The sequence below is a fragment of the Nycticebus coucang genome, chromosome 18, assembly GCF_027406575.1.
Source record: "Nycticebus coucang isolate mNycCou1 chromosome 18, mNycCou1.pri, whole genome shotgun sequence".
NCBI classification, from domain to species: Eukaryota; Metazoa; Chordata; class Mammalia; order Primates; family Lorisidae; genus Nycticebus; species Nycticebus coucang.
The window spans coordinates 23,089,495-23,106,894 of NC_069797.1; the positions used below are offsets into that span (position 1 = coordinate 23,089,495).

Sequence of the window (17,400 nt, forward strand, 5' to 3'; positions counted from 1 at the left end):
TTAACTGGCACTGACCAGGATCAAACCCCCACCCTCGGTGTATGTCGCTGGCACTGTAACCATGGTGGTATGGGTGCTGAGCCATAGGGTTACTATTTTAAAGACTGAGTAGCAGCATTTCAACTTTCTCATGTTGGGGCTGGAAGGGGAGGGTGGATGCAAAATCTTCACAGCATTGTGAGGCACTGGGCTGGCCTTGGAGTAGGTACCTTGAAGCTCCCTACTTCAAGAATTATTGTGCATGGGATAAACTCCTCCCACTGACTTTTTACTGAACTCTTCTCTCTTACTTCTCATGTCTGAGGAGAAGGTCATCCCAGATGCAGTTTGCTGCCTTCCAGTGTTTGCCTTCTGCCCTGCTGGCAGCCCTCCACCTGCTCCTCTATCTCAGAAACATCTGGCCTCCGATCTCAGAGGAGGAGGTAAGTCCAGTCAGTCGGAATCCTTATCTTATTGCTTCTGGGTTCAGTCTGGCTTTTCCCGGATCTCAAACCTTTCCCTGTGGGTGGTTATAAAGGCCACAGTTCTTACCCCTCCAGTGTGACTATCTCTGGTCTTAGGCCTGGATTTAACAAGTCACCTGGGAAGCCTAACCTAACCTAGCTGGTACAACTTAAAACCATCAGAGTGGATATATGTATTTCTTTTAATTAATTTGTTTGTTTATTTATTTATGTATTTGTGACAGTCTAACTCTGTTGCCCAGGCTAGAGTGCCATAGCCTCAGCCTAGCTCACAGCAACCTCATACTCCTGGGTTTAAGCGATCCTCCTCCTTCAAGACTCCTGAGTAGCTGGGACTACAGGCAGTCACTACAACACCCAGCTAATTTTTTCTATTTCTAGCAGAGATGGGGGTCTTGCTCTTGCTCAGGCTGGTCTCGAACTCCTGAGCTCAAGTAATGCTCCCACCTTGGCTTCCCAGAGTGCTAGAATTAAAGGCATGAGCCACTGTCTCCAGCTATATGTATTTATTTTTTAGACAAAGGTCTCACTTTGTCACCCAGGCTGGGGTGCAATGGCACAATCACAGCTTACTGCAACCCCAAACTCTTGGGCTCAAGCTATCCTCCTGGTTCAGCCTCCTGAGTAGCCGGGACCACCACACCCGGATAATTTTTTGTTTTTTGTTTTTCAGAGACGAGGGTCTCACTATGTTGCTCAGGCCAGTCTTGAACTCCTGGCCTCAAGTAACCCTCCCAACTCAGCCTCTTGAGTTGCTGGACTTATAGGTGTGAACTACCATGCCCAGCTTCATTGTATTTATTTAGAAAAATATTTATAGAGGGCCCACTGCTTAGGTGCTATGTATTCTGCATGACACAAAGGCATATTCAATACATATATGAAATCCTGTAGGGCCTGGCTCTGTCACTCCTCTCCTGCCTCCTTGCTGGTACTCTCTGCCTCCCACCAAGTGGCTTATGGTTCTTCGAAGATATCACAGCATTTCCTACCATTGTGCCTTTCGTCTTCCTAGAAGGTCCTCATCTTACAGCCCCCTTCAACAGGCTGTTCCCACTCACCTGGGAATCTCAGCTTAGCTTCCACAGTCTCAGGAAACTGATCTGGTTCCCAGATCAGATTCCCTGGATCTGGTTAAGTACCTTTTCTTTCTTTCTTTCTTTCTTTCTTTCCTTTCTTTCTTTCTTTCCTTTCTTTCCTTTCTTTCCTTTCTTTCCTTTCTTTCCTTTCTTTCCTTCCTTCCTTTCCTTCCTTTCCTTCCTTTCCTTCCTTTCCTTCCTTTCCTTCCTTTCTTCTTTTTTTGAGATAGAGTCTCTATCTGTCGCACGGGTAGAGGGCCGTGGCTTCACAAACAGCAACCTCAAACTCCTGGGCTTAAGCGATTCTCTTGCCTCAGCCTCCCATGCAGATGGGACTACAGGCACCTGCCACAACGCCCAGCTATTTTTTGGTTGTAGTCGTCACTGTTGTTTGGCAGGCCCAGGCTAGATTTGAACCTGCCACCTCCGGTGTATGTGGCTGGCGCCCTAGCTGCTTGAGCTATAGGCGCCGAGCCTTTTTTTTTTTTGAGACAGAGTCTCAGTTTGTTGCCCTCAGTAGAGTGCTGTTGCGTCACAGCTCACAACAACCTCAAACTCTTGGGCTCAAGCAATTCTCTAGCCTCAGCCTCCCAAGTAGCTGGGACTATAGGTACCCACCACAACACTCAGCTATTTTTTTGTTTTAGCAGGCCCAGGCTGGGTTTGCACCCACCAGCCCTGGTGCATATGGCTGGCATCCTACCCACTGAGCTATGGGCACCACCTAAGTACCTTTTCTTTTCAGACATCTCCTATCATCCCATTTTCCACATAGTAATGCAATTATAAATTTTGTGCTGGACCCTGGGCTCCCGGAGGTTAGGAACCTTATTCAGCCTTAGTGTTTTTTATTTTTCCTTTTCCTTTCCTTTCCATTCACTTTGTTTTGTTTTGTTTTTACTGTCACATTTCACACACAACTTATCCACCCTTTGAATTAGATCCAGGTTTTCCTTAATGGAGATCACAGTCTAGTAGATGAGAGAAGTTATCACAAATTCATAAAATGATTATACTACATATCAGGATGGGTGTGATAAATGCCAAAATAGTATAATCACATGAGGAAACTGAGGCAGTGACTTGCCTAAAGTGACTCTTGGCTTCTTGGCAGCTGGCCCTAGACATCCATCTCCAGCTACAGGAGGTAGCCTGAGAAGTGGTTTGAAACCAAGCCAGCCTTTAGCCTCAGAGCTCGCAGTCTTGAGCCTCAGGGAGGGTATGACTAAGATTGGGAGTCCATGTCATAAATGGGAAAATTCTGTTGTTGACAAGGCAGTGAAGAGTAGTGGGGGCGGCCCCGGACTGAACCTAGGAGACCTGGGTCTGGCTTCATGCTTCCACCTCTTGCCTTCACATCCACTTTAGTGTATAATGAGAACCCATTGGCCAACTGGACCTCTCCAACATGTCATGTCTTTCCCTGAGCCAAAAATGTCTTCTGTCCTTCCCTCAGCATCTCCTAGTCATAGATCACCTTTCCTTGAGATCCAGCTAAGATTCTACCTCCTGGGTGAAGCCTCTTCATCTTCCCCACTGAATGTGGGCTGAGGGTTTCTCTTCCCTCCTCTGCACTCCCACAGAAAAAATATATATACCTCTCTTTGGAATCTGAATCTTATTCTGCTTTACTATTTACTCATGTGCTTATTTCCCTTACTAAATTATCTCCATTAAACTTCTCCCTTCCTTGAAAGCAAAGCCCATATTTATTTGTGTAGCTTCCTTATTATCTAACTTATGGTGGTTGCTCAAATACTAATATTTGTTGACTTAAAGGATGACTCTCTCTCTCTGTTTTTTTTTTTTTGGAGACAGAGTCTCACTTTGTTATCCTTAGTAGAGTGCTGTGGCATCATAGCTTATAGCAACCTCCAACTCTTGGGCTTAAGCTTTTCTCTTGCCTCAGCCTCCCGAGTAGCTGGGACTACAGGCACATGCCACAGCACCCGGCTATTTTTAGAGACGGGGTCTCACTCTAGCTCAGGATGGTCTAGAACTTGTGAGCCCAGGCAATCCACCTGCCTCGACCTCCCAAATGCTGGGATTACAGGTGTGAGCCGTGCCTAGCCTCTCTTTTTTATTAGTAGTGTAGTGGTCAAAGTCATGGCCAAAGGTACTAACTATGTGATTTTGGGCAACTTACTTAAACTTTCTGTCCCAATGTTTCCCCAGTGGTAAATGGGAATAATGGTACCTCCCTGATGAGGCTGTGTGGAGCAGTCTGTGGGCACTCGTAAGTACTTACGAGTGTTAGCTCCTAGTCTCTTCCTCCTTCAAAATGTGTCAGAGCAGGAAATTCTGTCTTCCCTATTGAAACACTGTCAGCTAATAAGACTTTTTCTCTCCCTGACTTAGGGTCTTCTTCCTCCAACTGCCCGCCCCCCATATCTGCTCTAACCAAAGCATTGGTAAGTTGTAAGATCTTCCCAGAGAGCTTTTCTTGTCCTATATATTCTTGTGTATTACTTGATTTGTGTCTTCCATTTTAAGGGAGAATGCAGATTTACTTATTAATTTGTGTGTGTGTGTTTTTTACAAGAAGGAATGTCTTTTACAGGTTCCTGATTTTCAGAGAACCCACAAAGGTTTTACTATTGTTAGAGTTACTTAAAGCTGGAACAGAGGTGTCACAGTCATGAAAAGTCCATGAGTCAAGTCAACATTTTAGGATCAACACAGTTTACAACGTATGTGAACAAAGACAGTTTTCTACAACAAATCCCCAAACAGATGAAAACTCCTGTAACAAACATTCATCCACTCGAGGTTACAAGGTAAGAACCCTTCTAATATTAAGGAAAAGCTCTTTGTCCCTTTTAGAAAATTGAAAGAAACTGAAACCCATTTTTAGTAGGGCAAGATCACAGAATAGGTAAAGATTTAACTTAAACTTTATGGCCACTTGTTAATATTTCTCCACCTTAATTCTAGTCCTTCTGAAAAACAAAGGCTAATGACTAACCTAGGGCTTTGCATTCTCTAAGCATTTCAGTCTGCATCCAAGGTATTTGGCTTACAGTTTGTTTTTTTTTTAAACAACAAGACGCTTGACTTAAAGGGATTCATTTTTTTTTTTAAGAGTAATTTATCCCCTACTTAAAGACAGATGGCCCTACATGTAACAGCTACGTACAAAAAAGTTACAAAATAGTCCTTAGTTTTACAATGATAAATGAAAACATTAAAATTCTCCAGTTGAACAAGGTATGCAAGGTTTTTCATGTTGTTGTCGTTTTGTTAAAACAGTGAGAGCAAAATAACTTACTGGAACATAAAGATAAGAGCAGATGAGCATGCCACTACTGGAGAAAAGGGGGTATTTTCACAGAACCAATAATTTTCCCCAACCCATCTCCACCTGATGTCAATCAAAACATATCATTGGCCATTTAGTTTTAAAAATATGCAATATGCTTGTGTACATACACCAATTACTTCATGTACAATAAAGGAATAGGGAAGGGGAAAATGAAAAGAATAGAAAAACCATACTGTAGTAGTCGGGATGTGGTGGAACCAAATTGCAATTTTCTAGTTGAGAATGTCATCTTGGTCTATAATAACAGAGTTCTGGAGTAAAGTAGCAGGTTCCCTCTTTAGTAGACGCCTCCTGTCTGCTGTTGGAACACATCAATTGTATCTTCATCCTCCATTTCCAACTGTGCAGGCGTGTCTGTTTCATTGATTGGCTGCCCATCAAATCGGAATCTGATCTGCCTCATTGACAAACCCTGTCGTTCACAATAGGCTTTCAATAGTTTACTAAGTGGTGCCACTTAAACTGCACTGCAGAACCATCCTGTCCCGCCACGTTTTTTTTTTTTTTTTGTAATGACAGAGTCTCACTGTACCACCCTTGGGTGGAGTGCCGTGGCGTCACACGGCTCACAGCAACCTCTAACTCTTGGGCTTACGTGATTCTCTTGCCTCAGCCTCCCGAGCAGCTGGGACTACAGGCGCCCGCCACAATGCCCGGCTATTTTTTGGTTGCACTTTGGCCGGGGGCTGGGTGTCAACCCGCCACCCTCGGCATATGGGGCCGGCGCCCTACTCACTGAGCCAAAGGTGCCGCCGTGTCCCGCCACCCTTAAATTTATGTGACTGTTCTCAGTCTTGACTCCTTCCTTAGGCTTTTCATCTGCCATGGGGAGCGCCCGAGTCTCCTCAGCTGCCTCTTCACAAAAGAGGTACCAGGTCTGCACCAAATGAGCACACAGGCACCACCAGGAGCGGCAGAAGAACTGGCTTATAGGTTTTATAATTTCACAAGGTGAAGTGAATTTTTCTTTGGATGAAAGAGATTGAGATGCTGAGGTGAGAAGAGGGGAGATAAGGTAAATAGTGGAGTGAAAGGGGGCTCCCAGCCCAATGGAGGGAAAAGAAACATGTTACTGTGATTGTGATTATCTGCAGTCAATCGTACTGAAACTCTGAAGCTGAGTGCAGCTAGTCTTCTGCCTGTTTTGGCAACCCTACAATAATTTCTGTTGTAGACGCCTTTCCTAATTTTAAGGCGCAGAGTTGTATCCATACTTCTTTTCGCAGAAAAGAGAGGCCAAACAGAGGCCAAACAGAGGCCTGCCGGGAAAGGGAGACTTCCCAAGCCCTGTATTCTTTCAAAGAGGGTGCAAACTGCAGACACCCGCCTTGGGTGTCTTCCCAGGCACTGATCACTGGATTTATCCTCCGTTCTGGTGCAGGCCAGGCTAGGCAAAGGAGGAGGCTGCCTGGGGAAGCATCCTCCCCCTCGTGCTGTTGCTCTTCACCTTTTAAGGGCATTTCTTTTGTTTCTGTTCTGAAAAATAATAAGATTTTCCATGGAGGACTAGACAATAAGAGGAACTCAAGAGGGTGGGCATATTCCTACTTTCTGTACAGCTTGGCAAAGGGGCAGGGAAGGAAAAGGAGGAGAAAAAGGCTCGGAAAGCCTAACTGTGCACCCTTGAGCTGTGCGTTGTTTCAGTTAAAAGATTGCTGCAGTCTACCCTCATCACAGGCAAGCACTGCCCTACAGCTGAAAGTGGGTTCAGAACAATAATCAGAGAGACTGAATGAAGATCATGTTTCACTCTGAGGAGCAGCATTCTGGTGTGAGAATGCTGACTCCAGACATGAAAAGGACAAACAGCATGAGGATGTTCAGAGATTAGATAGCTGTTTTTGCACTTGTGACATTGGACTAAATCCCGTTGAAAAGAGACATAAAGTAAAAATTAGAACATATTGTATGATCCTGCTTACATGAAATACCCAGGATAGTCAAAGCTCTAGAGACACAAAGTGGATTAGTGGTTGTGTAGGGTTGGGGTGGAGTTAGGGGACGGAAGAATCCAGTGATTGCTAATGAGTATAAAGGGAAGCAGAGCAAGACCCCGTGTTGAAGGAAAGAGCAAAAGAAAGAAAAATTAATTAATTAACTTAAATAGGCAGGCGTGATGGCATACACTTGTAGTCCCAGCTACTTAGGAGGCTAAGCCAGGAGGACTGCTTGAGCCCCGCCAGGAGTTTGAGGTTGCAGGGAGCTATGACTGTGACACGGCACTCTAGTCAAGGTGACAGAGCAAGGCCCTTTCTCAAAAAAGAAAAAAAGTTTAAAATGTTCTAAAACTAGATTATGGTAATGATTTCACACTTCTGGAAAACCATTGGATTGCATACTTTAAAGGGTGAAATTTATGGTATGTGAATTGTATTTCAAAAAAGCTATTAAATAGAAAGCCTCCTCCCCCTGAAAGAGAGCAATTCTAATTCTAAATATAGTTAAGGAAGAAAATACTCCCAATGAAGGTTGGGGTTGTAGATGAAATAAGATTGATTATGAGTTGATGGTTGTTAAATGTGAGTGAGGAGTACTTAGATGTTCATTGTACAGTCTTCCCTGACTATCTGGAGGGAATTGGTTTCAGGACTCCTGTAGATGCCAAATTCTGTAGTTGCTCAAGTCCTTTGTATAAAATTCGTAGTATATGCATATAACCTACACATATCTTCCTTCCTGCCTTCCTGCCTTCCTTCTTTTCTCCCTCCTTTCTTCCCTCCCTCCTTCCCTCTCTCTCTTTCTTTCTCTTTTGAAACAAGGTCTTACTCTTTTTCCTAGGCTGGAGTGCTGTGGCATAAATCATAGCTTACTATAACCTTGAACTCTTAAGCTCAAGTCATCCTCCCACCTCAGCCTCCTGAGTAGCTGGGACTACAGGTATTCACCACCACACCTGGCTACATTTTCTTCTATTTTCCTAGAGATGGGGTCTTGCTATGTTGTCCAGGCTGATCTCAAACTCCTGGCCACAAGTAATCCTTGGCCTCTCAAATGCTGGGATTACATGTGTGAGCCACCATGCCTGGCCAAGTTAAGCAAATTAAAAAAACCCTAAAATGGGTCTCTGTGTGTGGCCCGCGGCCGGGCATGGACGGGGATGCCAGGCCAACACGATGAGCACCCTAGGCAGCCCGGTGAGGGCCTACGACTTCTTGCTCAAGTTTTTGCTCGTGGGCGACGGCGACGTGGGCAAGGGCAAGATCCTGGAGAGCCTGCAGGACGGCACGGCCGAGTCCCCGTACAGCAACCCAGCAGGAATTGACTACAAGACCACCACCATCCTGCATGATGGCCGGTGGGTGAAGCTTCAGCTCTGGGTGTGATCCTTGTCTACGACATTACAAACCTCTGGTCTTTCAATGGCATCAATCAATGGATTAAGGAGATTGATGAGCATGTTCCTGGGGTCCCTAAGATCCTGGTGGGGAACCAGCTCCATCTGGCCTTCAAGCAACAGGTGCCCACGGCGCAGGCCCAGGCCTATGCAGAGCGCCTGGGTGTGACTTTCTTTGAGGTCAGCCCACTCTGCAACTTCAACGTCACAGAGTCCTTCACAGAGCTGGCCAGGACTGTGCTGCTATGGCATGGGATGGACCGGCTCTGGAGGCCGAGCAAAGTGCTGAGCCTGCAAGACCTGTGCTGCCATGCGGTAGTGTCTTGCACACCTGTGCACCTGGTGGACAAGCTCCCGCTGCTGATGGCCTTGAGAAGCCACCTCAAGTCCTTCTCCATGGCCAGCGGCCTGAACACCAGGATGATGCATGGCCGCTCCTACTCTCTGGCTGCCAGTACCATTCACAAGAGGAGCAGTTTCCGCAAGACGAAGGTTGTCCGCCTACCCCAGAGCCCTCCCAAAAGCTGCACCAGAAATGGCTGCAAAATTTCTTAAGGAAGCCACTAAAAAGTGACACACTGGACTTTGTCCAAGAGCAACTCTGAGTAGTCATGCCTGGAGGACGCTGATGCAGCCTAGATCCAGGAAGCACATCTCGCTTTCTCCTGGTGACAGAGCTGCATGGGGATGTCTGTGTCACTTCCTGCAGTGAGAACAGACAATGTGGTTTGACTGTGGATTTTTACGTGGACGTGTATGAAGTCTGTGTTTTAGATGAGTGTGTATAAGGGGAAAATGAGTGCTCTGTGCACTCCTGATAACATGGAATGTTGAATGCTACTTATGTCATGATTGCACTGCAACACTTTCTTTCAAATAATTGCTTTTAGGCCTGGCACAGTGGCTCACGCCTGTAATCCCAGCCCTTGGGAGGCCAAGGCAGGTGGATTGCCTGAGCTCACAGGTTCAAGAGCAGCCTGAGCCAGAGTGAGACCTTGTTGCTGAAAATAGCCAGGTGTTGTGGCAGGCGCCTGCAGTCCCAGCTATTGGGAAGGCTGAGGCGAGAGAATCACTTAAGCCAAATGAGGTTGCTGTGAACTAAGACGCCACAGCACTCTACCAAGGGTGACAAAGTGAGACTCTGTCTCAAAAAAACAAAAAACCTGCCTTTATGCAAGCGATAAGCATAAATTCAAGGGGACTCAAGAAGCAATGTTAGTGAGATAATTTAGAGTCATTGATATTACATGACAGGTCTTTTTGTGAACCACCTTTTTAATTTTAAAGCACCAAATTGTACAATGCTGCAACAGGCCTGCCCAGCTTCTGTATGAAATGGTTTGGTAAAATATTTGCTACATTATTTACTACATATGGGGTTTGGCAAATGATTTATATGCATATTTTCTGTAAATCTACATTTTTTTTTACAAGAAGTTCTACAACTTATGAAGCTAAGAGAAGTTGATGCCAAAGATCTCTCTGGCTGTGTTGATGTGGCCAACACAGCTCAGCAGACCTACAAGGAAATGGTGCAGTAAGGAATTAAGTAAACACACTTATTTAAGAAAAAGTTTGTCAGTAATAAAACGTTATACTGTTTCAAAAAAAAAAAACAACCCTAAAATGTACACAAACTGCCTAAAAATACTTCAAGAAGTAAAAGGACAGAAAATGGATGAGGGTAAAAGCTGAAACAAACTTATAAATACCGCTTGAAAAAAGGATTACCACACATTTCTGAGACACATGAAAAGAGTAGATCCTATTTTTGCATTTAATCAGGCTAACAAATATAGAGAAATCCAGAATGCCCGTAGCAGATAATTTACATCTTAGTGAGGATGTTAATTATCTTTTACATCTTTTCATACTCAAGGATTTTTTTGTAGATATAAAAAATGGGTGTGAGAATAAAGAGGTAAGAATTATCTCTTCAAAGAACTATTTGAAATGAAATAAGAGGAATAAAATAATTACCCTAAAAATAACATGATTAGAAAGTATATACACGTTGAAAAGTGAGTCTCCCTCCAACAGTGGACCCTAAGTTTTATTTCCCAAAGACAATCACCATTAGCACCAGCAGTTTTCATAAATGCAGAATGTGTACACATGTGTGTGTATAGATGTGTGGTTACTGTTGGAACTCAGAAAACAATACCCCCAAATGAACCCCTTAGAAGCAAAAGTTTTTCTCTGGCCTTCTCCTGCCCTCCTGTTTCTGAGTCCCATTCTTCCTCTAGGCTAGCCACAGAAACTAGAATCCCTCTTGCCCAAGGCAGGTCATAGAAACCAGAACTCCTTTCCCCCAAGGCCAACCATAAAACCTAAAAATATTACTCTAGCATTTCCTCTGCATTTCTGTGTATAAACTGGCCATAAAGAAATTACCCAACCTACCTTGTTTGACTGTAGATCATAAGACTCCCTCCATTCCAGAGAAGGCCCTGCCACACACCCAGAAGGAAGGAAAATTGCTCAAGGCTAGGAAGATAGGCCAAGAAGAATCTAGACAGACAGGCCTTGCAGGGTTTCCCTGCTCAGTCTGTTGGCATTAGACCCTACGTATTTCTACATGGTTGCCCATACTCTGTTGAATTTAAGCATAAACACGAACAATTTGCCTCATTTCTTTGGGTCTTTGTTCTGAAGGCTACTATGTATACACATTCAATAAATTGGTGTGCCTTTTCTCCAAATCATCTGCCTTTTCTCTGTTAATTTTTCAGCAAACCTTCAGAAGGCAAAGGGGAAATTTTCCAGGGCACTTACATTATTCACCTTTTGGTTTCATATACATGGTTTTACACATATAGTTATATATATGGGGCATACTATTTTGCACCTTGCTTTTTTTCACTTAATTTATCTTTTCTCTTTTTTGCAGTTTTTTTTTGGCTGAGGTCAGGTTTGAACCCGCCACCGCCGGCATATGGGGCCAGTGCCCTACTCCTTTGAGCCACAGGCGCTGCCCTGCTAAAGGAAATTTTAACGATCACTTTCTTTTTCTTTTCTTTTTTTTTTTCCCCTTATTCTCCTGTCCCTTCCCCCAGTTGTCCAATTATCACTTTTTAAATATCACTAATTTTTTTCTTCTCTCCCATAAGTCAGATAGTGATTTTCAGTGACAAAGGGAATTCTCAGCCTTAAATCAAAATAAATCTCTAAATTAGATAAAGCACAAACAAGTCTTCCTTTGCCGTCCAAGTTTGAGGATGCCTGCTCTAGGAAGTCAAGGTTGTTAGATTGCTTGAGCTCAGGAGTTTGAGAGTAGCCTGAGTAAAGAGTGAGGCCCCGTTTCTACCAAAAACAATAGAAAAAAAATTAGCTGGGTGTTGTGGTGGGCACTGTAGTCCCAGCTACTCAGGCGGCTGAGGCAAAAGGATAGTTTGAGCCTAAGAGTTTGAGGTTGCTGTGAGCTATGATGCCATGGTACTCTACTTGGGGTGACAGAGTGAAACTGAGTGTAAAAAAAAAAAAAATTAGTTAAATTAAATTAAAAAATAAAGTGTATGAGCTCGGCATCCTTAGCACAGTGGTTATGGAGCCAGCCACATGCACCAAGGGTGGTGGGTTCGAGCCCAGTCCGGGCCAGCTGAATGGCAATGACAGTTGCAACAAAAAAATAGCTGGGCATTGTGTGGAAGGTGCCTGTAGTCCCAGCTATTTGGGAGGCTGAGGCAAGAGAATCGCTTAGGTCCAAGAGTTTGAGGTTGCTGTGAGATGTGACGCCACAGCACTCAACTGAGGGTGACATAGTGAAACTCTGTCTCAAAACTAACTAAATAAAATGTGTGAATGGCTGGAGGTAGGATGTTGAACTATTAGGATGTTCTGATGACTTTTGAGGAGAACATAAAAGAGGTCAAAGGTTTAGTGAAATGGCCTCTAGAGAAAGAACATTCTAGAAAGAGATTATAGAATGTTCAAAGGTTCTGGGGCAGGAATTTGTCTCATATGATCTATAAACATCAAGAAGATAATTGTGATTGAAACTGTTCACTGTATTTCTTCCCCTGATTTGAAAAAATATATAGACTTTAAGGCCATGGTAATACCTCATGTTGTGACATAGCCTTGCCCTGGGTGCTGTTGTTGTATCCTGCAGAGCCCACAATCTTTTGATGAAAGCATAAGAAAATGCAACCCACATGAGGCTTCTCACCACTATTCCAGTTCACCATTGAGTTGGAGGCCTAGAAAGGATGCACCTTTCAAGTAGAATAGATGGACTCCTCTTCCACGCCTAGAGCATCCTTGGCCATGCATGGAGGGTGCCGTTCTGGGGCTCCAGAGTAGTGTGCCTCCCTGTGTGCTGGGGTGTTTGAGCTCCTGGACACTGCTTCTGGACACTTTCTTTCTCCCCTCCACTTTATTTATTTATTTATTTATTTATTTTTGAGACAGAGTCTCACTGTATCGTGTATTGTGACAGGCTAGAGTGCCATGGAGTCAACCTAGCTCACAGCAACCTCAAACTCTTGGGCTCAAGCAATCCTCCTGCCTCACCTTCCCCAGTAGCTGGGACTACAGGCGCCAGCTGCAATGCCTGGCTAATTTTTTTATTTTTGGTAGGGATGGGGTCTCACTCTTGCTTAGGCTAGTCTTGATGTCCTGAGCTCAAGAGACTATCCTGTCTCTGCCTCCCAGAGTGCTAGGATTACAGAAGTGAACCACCACGCCTGGCCTTAATCATTCTTAATCCATTTTATGGATGTATCATGATTAATTTAACCACTTCCCTATGGAAATTTACATTTGTGTAAATTTACACATAATAAAGTCTGTCTGTGGAATACATTTGTAGAAGTGGAATTGCTCAAAGGATGTATACAATTTGCATTGGGGAAGTTTTGCTCTCCCTGTAATTTGCACTGCTCTACCAATGAACAAGTGCTCATCTCCCCTGCAACAAAGTTGTATCAATGTTTTTTACCCTTACCAGTGTGATCTAGGTGAAAATGTGACACCTGTGAGATATAAAATTTATGCCATATGTGCAAGTCTGTTCCGGCTGCCGTAAAGAAATACCATAGACTAGGTGGTTTCAACAACATACATTTATTTTCTCACAGTTTTGGAGGCTAGAAGTCCAACACGAAGGTTCCAGCTGACTTGCTTCCTGGCAAGGGCTCTATTCCTGGCTTGCAGACAGCTGCCGCTGTCTCCCCATGTCCTCACATGGCCTTTCCTCTGTGTCTATGCCCGGGCGGGGAGGGATCTGAAGGGGGTAGGGGAGAGAGCTCTTTGGTGTCTCCCCATATAAGGACACTAATTCTATGGTATCATTTAACCTTAATTACTTTCAATTAATACTTCAAATACAGCCACACTGGGGGTTATGTCTTTTTTTTTTTTTTGAGACAAAGTCTCACTATGTTGCTCTCAGTAGAGTGCCGTAGTGTCACAGCTCACAGCAACCTCCAACTCTTGGGCTTAAGAGATTCTCTTGCCTCAGCCTCCCAAGTAGCTGGGACTACAGGCACCTGCCACAACACCTGGTTATTTTTTTGTTGCTGTTGTTGTAGTTGTCATTGTTGTTTGGTGGGTCTGGGCTGGATTCGAACCCGCCAGCTCAGGAGTATGTGGCTGGCGCCTTAGCCGCTTAAGCCATAGGCGCCGAGCCACCATAAGCTATATTAGAGTATTTATATTGGAGAAGAGTCACATAAATGTAATAAATGTGAGCCTGCTTTGTTTTCTTTTTTTTTTATTTGTTTATTTTTTTGAGATAGTCTCACTTTGTCACCCTGGGTACAGTGCTGTAGCATCACAGTTCACTGCAACCTCAAACTCTTGGGCTCAAGAGATTCTCTTGCCTCAGCCTCCTGAGTGGCTGGGACTACAGGCACCTGCCACAATGCCCAGCCCTTTTTTTTTTTTTTTAAGAGATGGGGTCTCGCTCTTGCTCAGCCTGATCTCAAACTCCTGAGCTCAAGCAATCCATCTGCCTCAGCCTTCTAGAGTGCTAGGATTACAGGCATGAACCCCTGTGCTTGGTGTGAGTGTACTTTCAGAGGAAATTTAGAGTTCATTAGTGGAAAGGAATGCTATAAACATAACAAGTATGGGAAAAATGTTTCAATGGCAATCTCACTTTGTTCAACGTTGGAGAACTCACAGTGGAGAAACCTTATAGGAATGTAATGAATGTGGAAAAACTTTCTGGAGGAGCTCACCATTGTTCAATATGAGAGAATTCATTTGGGAGAAAACCTTGTGAGTGCGTTGAGGGTAGAAGAGGCTTCACCTCCAGCTTAGGTCTTACCGAACACCAGAGAATTCACATTAGGAAAAAACTATTTTTTTTTTAGAGACAGAGTCTCACTTTGTCACCCTTGGTAGAGTGCTGTGGTGTCACAGCTCATAGCAAACTACAGCTCTTAGGCTTAGGCAATTCTCTGACCTCAGCCTCCTGAGTAGCTGGGACTACAGGTGCCTGCCACAATGCCTGGCTATTTTTTTTGTTGCAGTTTGGCCGGGGCTGGGTTCAAACCTGCCACCCTTGATATTTGGGCCAGCGCCCTACTCACTGAGCCACAGGCGCCGCTCAGGAAAAAACTATTAATGTGAGTGGTGTGGGGAACATACACACAGAATTCAGCCTTATCAGTGTGGAGACTTCATGTTATAAGAGAAACTATTCTTTGACTATAATGACTTCAGGAAATCTTTTCCTCAGAGTGCCTATCTTATTTGACCAAGATCCCTGAAACCACTCAGGAAAAAACCCCTATGATTTGTTGGATGTGGTAAAACCTTTAATCAGAGCTTGAAACTGATTCCACATCAAAGAACTAATTCTGGAAAGGAACTCTGTGAATGTCAGAAGTGTTGGAAGTCCTTCAATTATAGTTTGCACCTTATTCAACCCCAGAGAATTCATGCTGGAGGTAAACTGGTTGAATATAATAAATGTGGAAATGCTGTCTGGCCTAGGTCAATCTCTATGACAACATCAAAGAATTCATTTCAGGGAAGAATCCTCTGACCGTAATGAAAGTGAGTATACCTTCAGCCAGACTTCTACTTGAGAATCTAATGGCAAAAAAAAGAGATAATGTCAACATGAAGAACTCAAATGTATCTATGGATATATTTCATGACGTAAAGCTGCTAGCTGAGCTGTGTATGAACCCTGTACATTCATACTTTTTTGAGTTTCTTTTTATCGTGGTAAAATATACATCTTATAAAATTGACCATCTTAACCGTTTTTTAGTGTGTAATTCTGTGGCATTCAGTATATTCACATTGCTGTGCAACGACCACTGCCATCTATCTCCAGTACTTTTTCACCACTCCAAACTGAAACTCTGCACCAATCATTAAACACTAACTCTCCATCCTCCACCCTAGCCCCTGGTAACCACCCTTCTGCTTTCTGTCTCTATACATTTGACTATTCTAAGAATTAGACATTATTTGTCCATATGTGATTGGCTTATTTATTGGAAATTAGTGGAAGCCTTTTCCCTTGCTTTATAACATAAGCAGTTCAAATATCTTTGTCTGCCAGCCTGAGTCAGAGGGAGACCCCATCTCTAAAAATATCCAGGCGTTGCCGTAGTTCCAGCTACTCGGGAGGCTGAAGCAAGAGAATCACTTGAGCCCAGGAGTTAGCGGTTGCTGTTAGCGATAACACCGGGGTACTCTACCAGGGGTGACAAAGTGAGAGTCTGTCTGAAAAACAGCTACAACCAAACCCCCCAAATATCTTTGTCTATAAGGATGTGAGATCCTGATATCTCTTATTGTCATTTTCTATGCAGAATCATGGAAGTACAAGGTAGCACAAACTCCACAGAAGGTACTGGTAAGTTTTTTTGGTTGGTGTGTGTGTGTGTGTGTGTGTGTGTGTGTGTTTGAGACAGAGTCTCAAGCTGTCGCCCTGGGTAGAGTGCTGTGGCATCTTAGCTCGCAGCAACCTTCAACTCTTGGGCTCAAGCGATCCTCTTGCTTCAGTTTTTTCTTTTCTTTTCTTTTTTTTTTTTTGTGGTTTTTGGCCGGGGCTGGGTTTGAACCTACCACCTCTGGCATATGGGACCGGCGCCCTACTCCTTGAGCCACAGGCGCCGCCCTGCTTCAGTTTTTTCTATTTATTTATTTATTTTTTTTGAGTTGGGACGGAGTCTTGCTTTTGCTCAGGATAGTCTCAAACTCATGAGCTAAAGCAATCCACCCGCCTCGGCCTCTGTGTGTGTTTTTGTTTTGTTTTGCTTTGCACCAAGATGTAGCTTGTAAATGGGAAAAAGAATTCTAAGATGCTACAAAAAAAAAGACACCTCCTCCCCCCATCTTTGAAGGGTACAGGGCCCTGGTAAAAATAAGAGAAGTGGATGCTGACCATTGGACCGTTTCAGTTATTTTCTGTCACTTTAAGTGAACTGAATTACCCTTTCGGATGGTGCATGTTGTGAAGACACATCATTGCTTGCCTGAGTTAATTCTCAACTCTGTCCCAGAACTAGGACCCCTGGGCTGCTTCTCATACTTTCCCATTCCCTCTTAACACATACAGAACTAAAGGTTGTGGGCACCCATCCAGAACCTCTTTCATGACTTGAGGTTTGGAAGGGCCAAAGGGCGGGGACTGGAGTGAGGTGAGTGAAGTGTCTAGGTTGCAAATGTTGAAAGGCACTTGTGATCTGGCATGACTCGGAGAGTGAGCACCATCTTAAAGAGCATGCTCCTGGGTCTCCCAGTTCTGGCCCCGGATGGAAGTAATCAAACATGGATGGCTTCCTTGGTGGGGACAAAGTGGCTTCTGGGTCTTAGGGGTCTTGGAACAATTGGAGTAGATAGAAAGGGACGGAAAGAGGAAATGGGAGAAAGTCTTGGGAGGAAGCTAGCGAGGGGGAAGAGCTGTAGGAATGGGCTCAGTTACAGGGCTTAGCTAGAAAAACTGGGCAGCTCTAAGACACAGATCTCTCATCTTAAATGGTGTCAGTATTCACTCATTCATTGAGTACGTTTGATGTTAGACACATTGTTGGCTATTAGAAATAGGTTTGGTTGGACTCTTCATGCAAGGAGTGGTGGTCTTTAGAAGCTAGCTCGGGTAATGGGGTTTTATTATAAAGGTCCTTGTCAGTAAAGGGTTACCTTACCAGGCCTGGGCTGCCCAAACCCTGCACATTTCAAGGGTCTTCAGGACTAGTGTTTGATTGGCTCCTGGGAGATAACCCCTAAGTCCTT

The 17,400-nt window shown here is 44.1% G+C and overlaps 1 protein-coding gene, 1 long non-coding RNA gene and 1 pseudogene across 3 annotated transcripts; 2 read left to right on the forward strand and 1 right to left on the reverse strand.

Annotated features, from left to right (window-relative positions):
• Nucleotides 1-315: 315 nt before the first annotated feature.
• On the forward strand, nt 316-5,789 carry LOC128570964 (uncharacterized). The gene is made up of 4 exons (XR_008375675.1): nt 316-422; nt 3,902-3,954; nt 4,104-4,320; nt 5,676-5,789. It is a non-coding gene; the product is annotated as an uncharacterized LOC128570964 (long non-coding RNA).
• Nucleotides 4,742-5,700, reverse strand: LOC128570963 (small ubiquitin-related modifier 2-like). 2 transcript variants are annotated; one of them, XM_053570615.1, is made up of 4 exons: nt 5,616-5,700; nt 5,358-5,387; nt 5,277-5,321; nt 4,742-5,219 (listed from the first exon to the last, which is right to left on the reverse strand). In XM_053570615.1, exons 1-4 carry the CDS (start codon nt 5,689-5,691, stop codon nt 5,143-5,145), a joined length of 228 nt encoding a protein of 75 aa, XP_053426590.1. In that variant the 5' UTR covers nt 5,692-5,700; the 3' UTR covers nt 4,742-5,142. The 2 variants fall into 2 exon arrangements, with proteins under 2 accessions (XP_053426590.1, XP_053426589.1); XM_053570614.1 differs by having other exon boundaries at nt 4,742-5,321.
• A 582-nt stretch (nt 5,790-6,371) lies between the features above and the next one.
• On the forward strand, nt 6,372-10,609 carry LOC128570962 (ras-related protein Rab-40B-like; annotated as a pseudogene).
• Nucleotides 10,610-17,400: the final 6,791 nt, after the last annotated feature.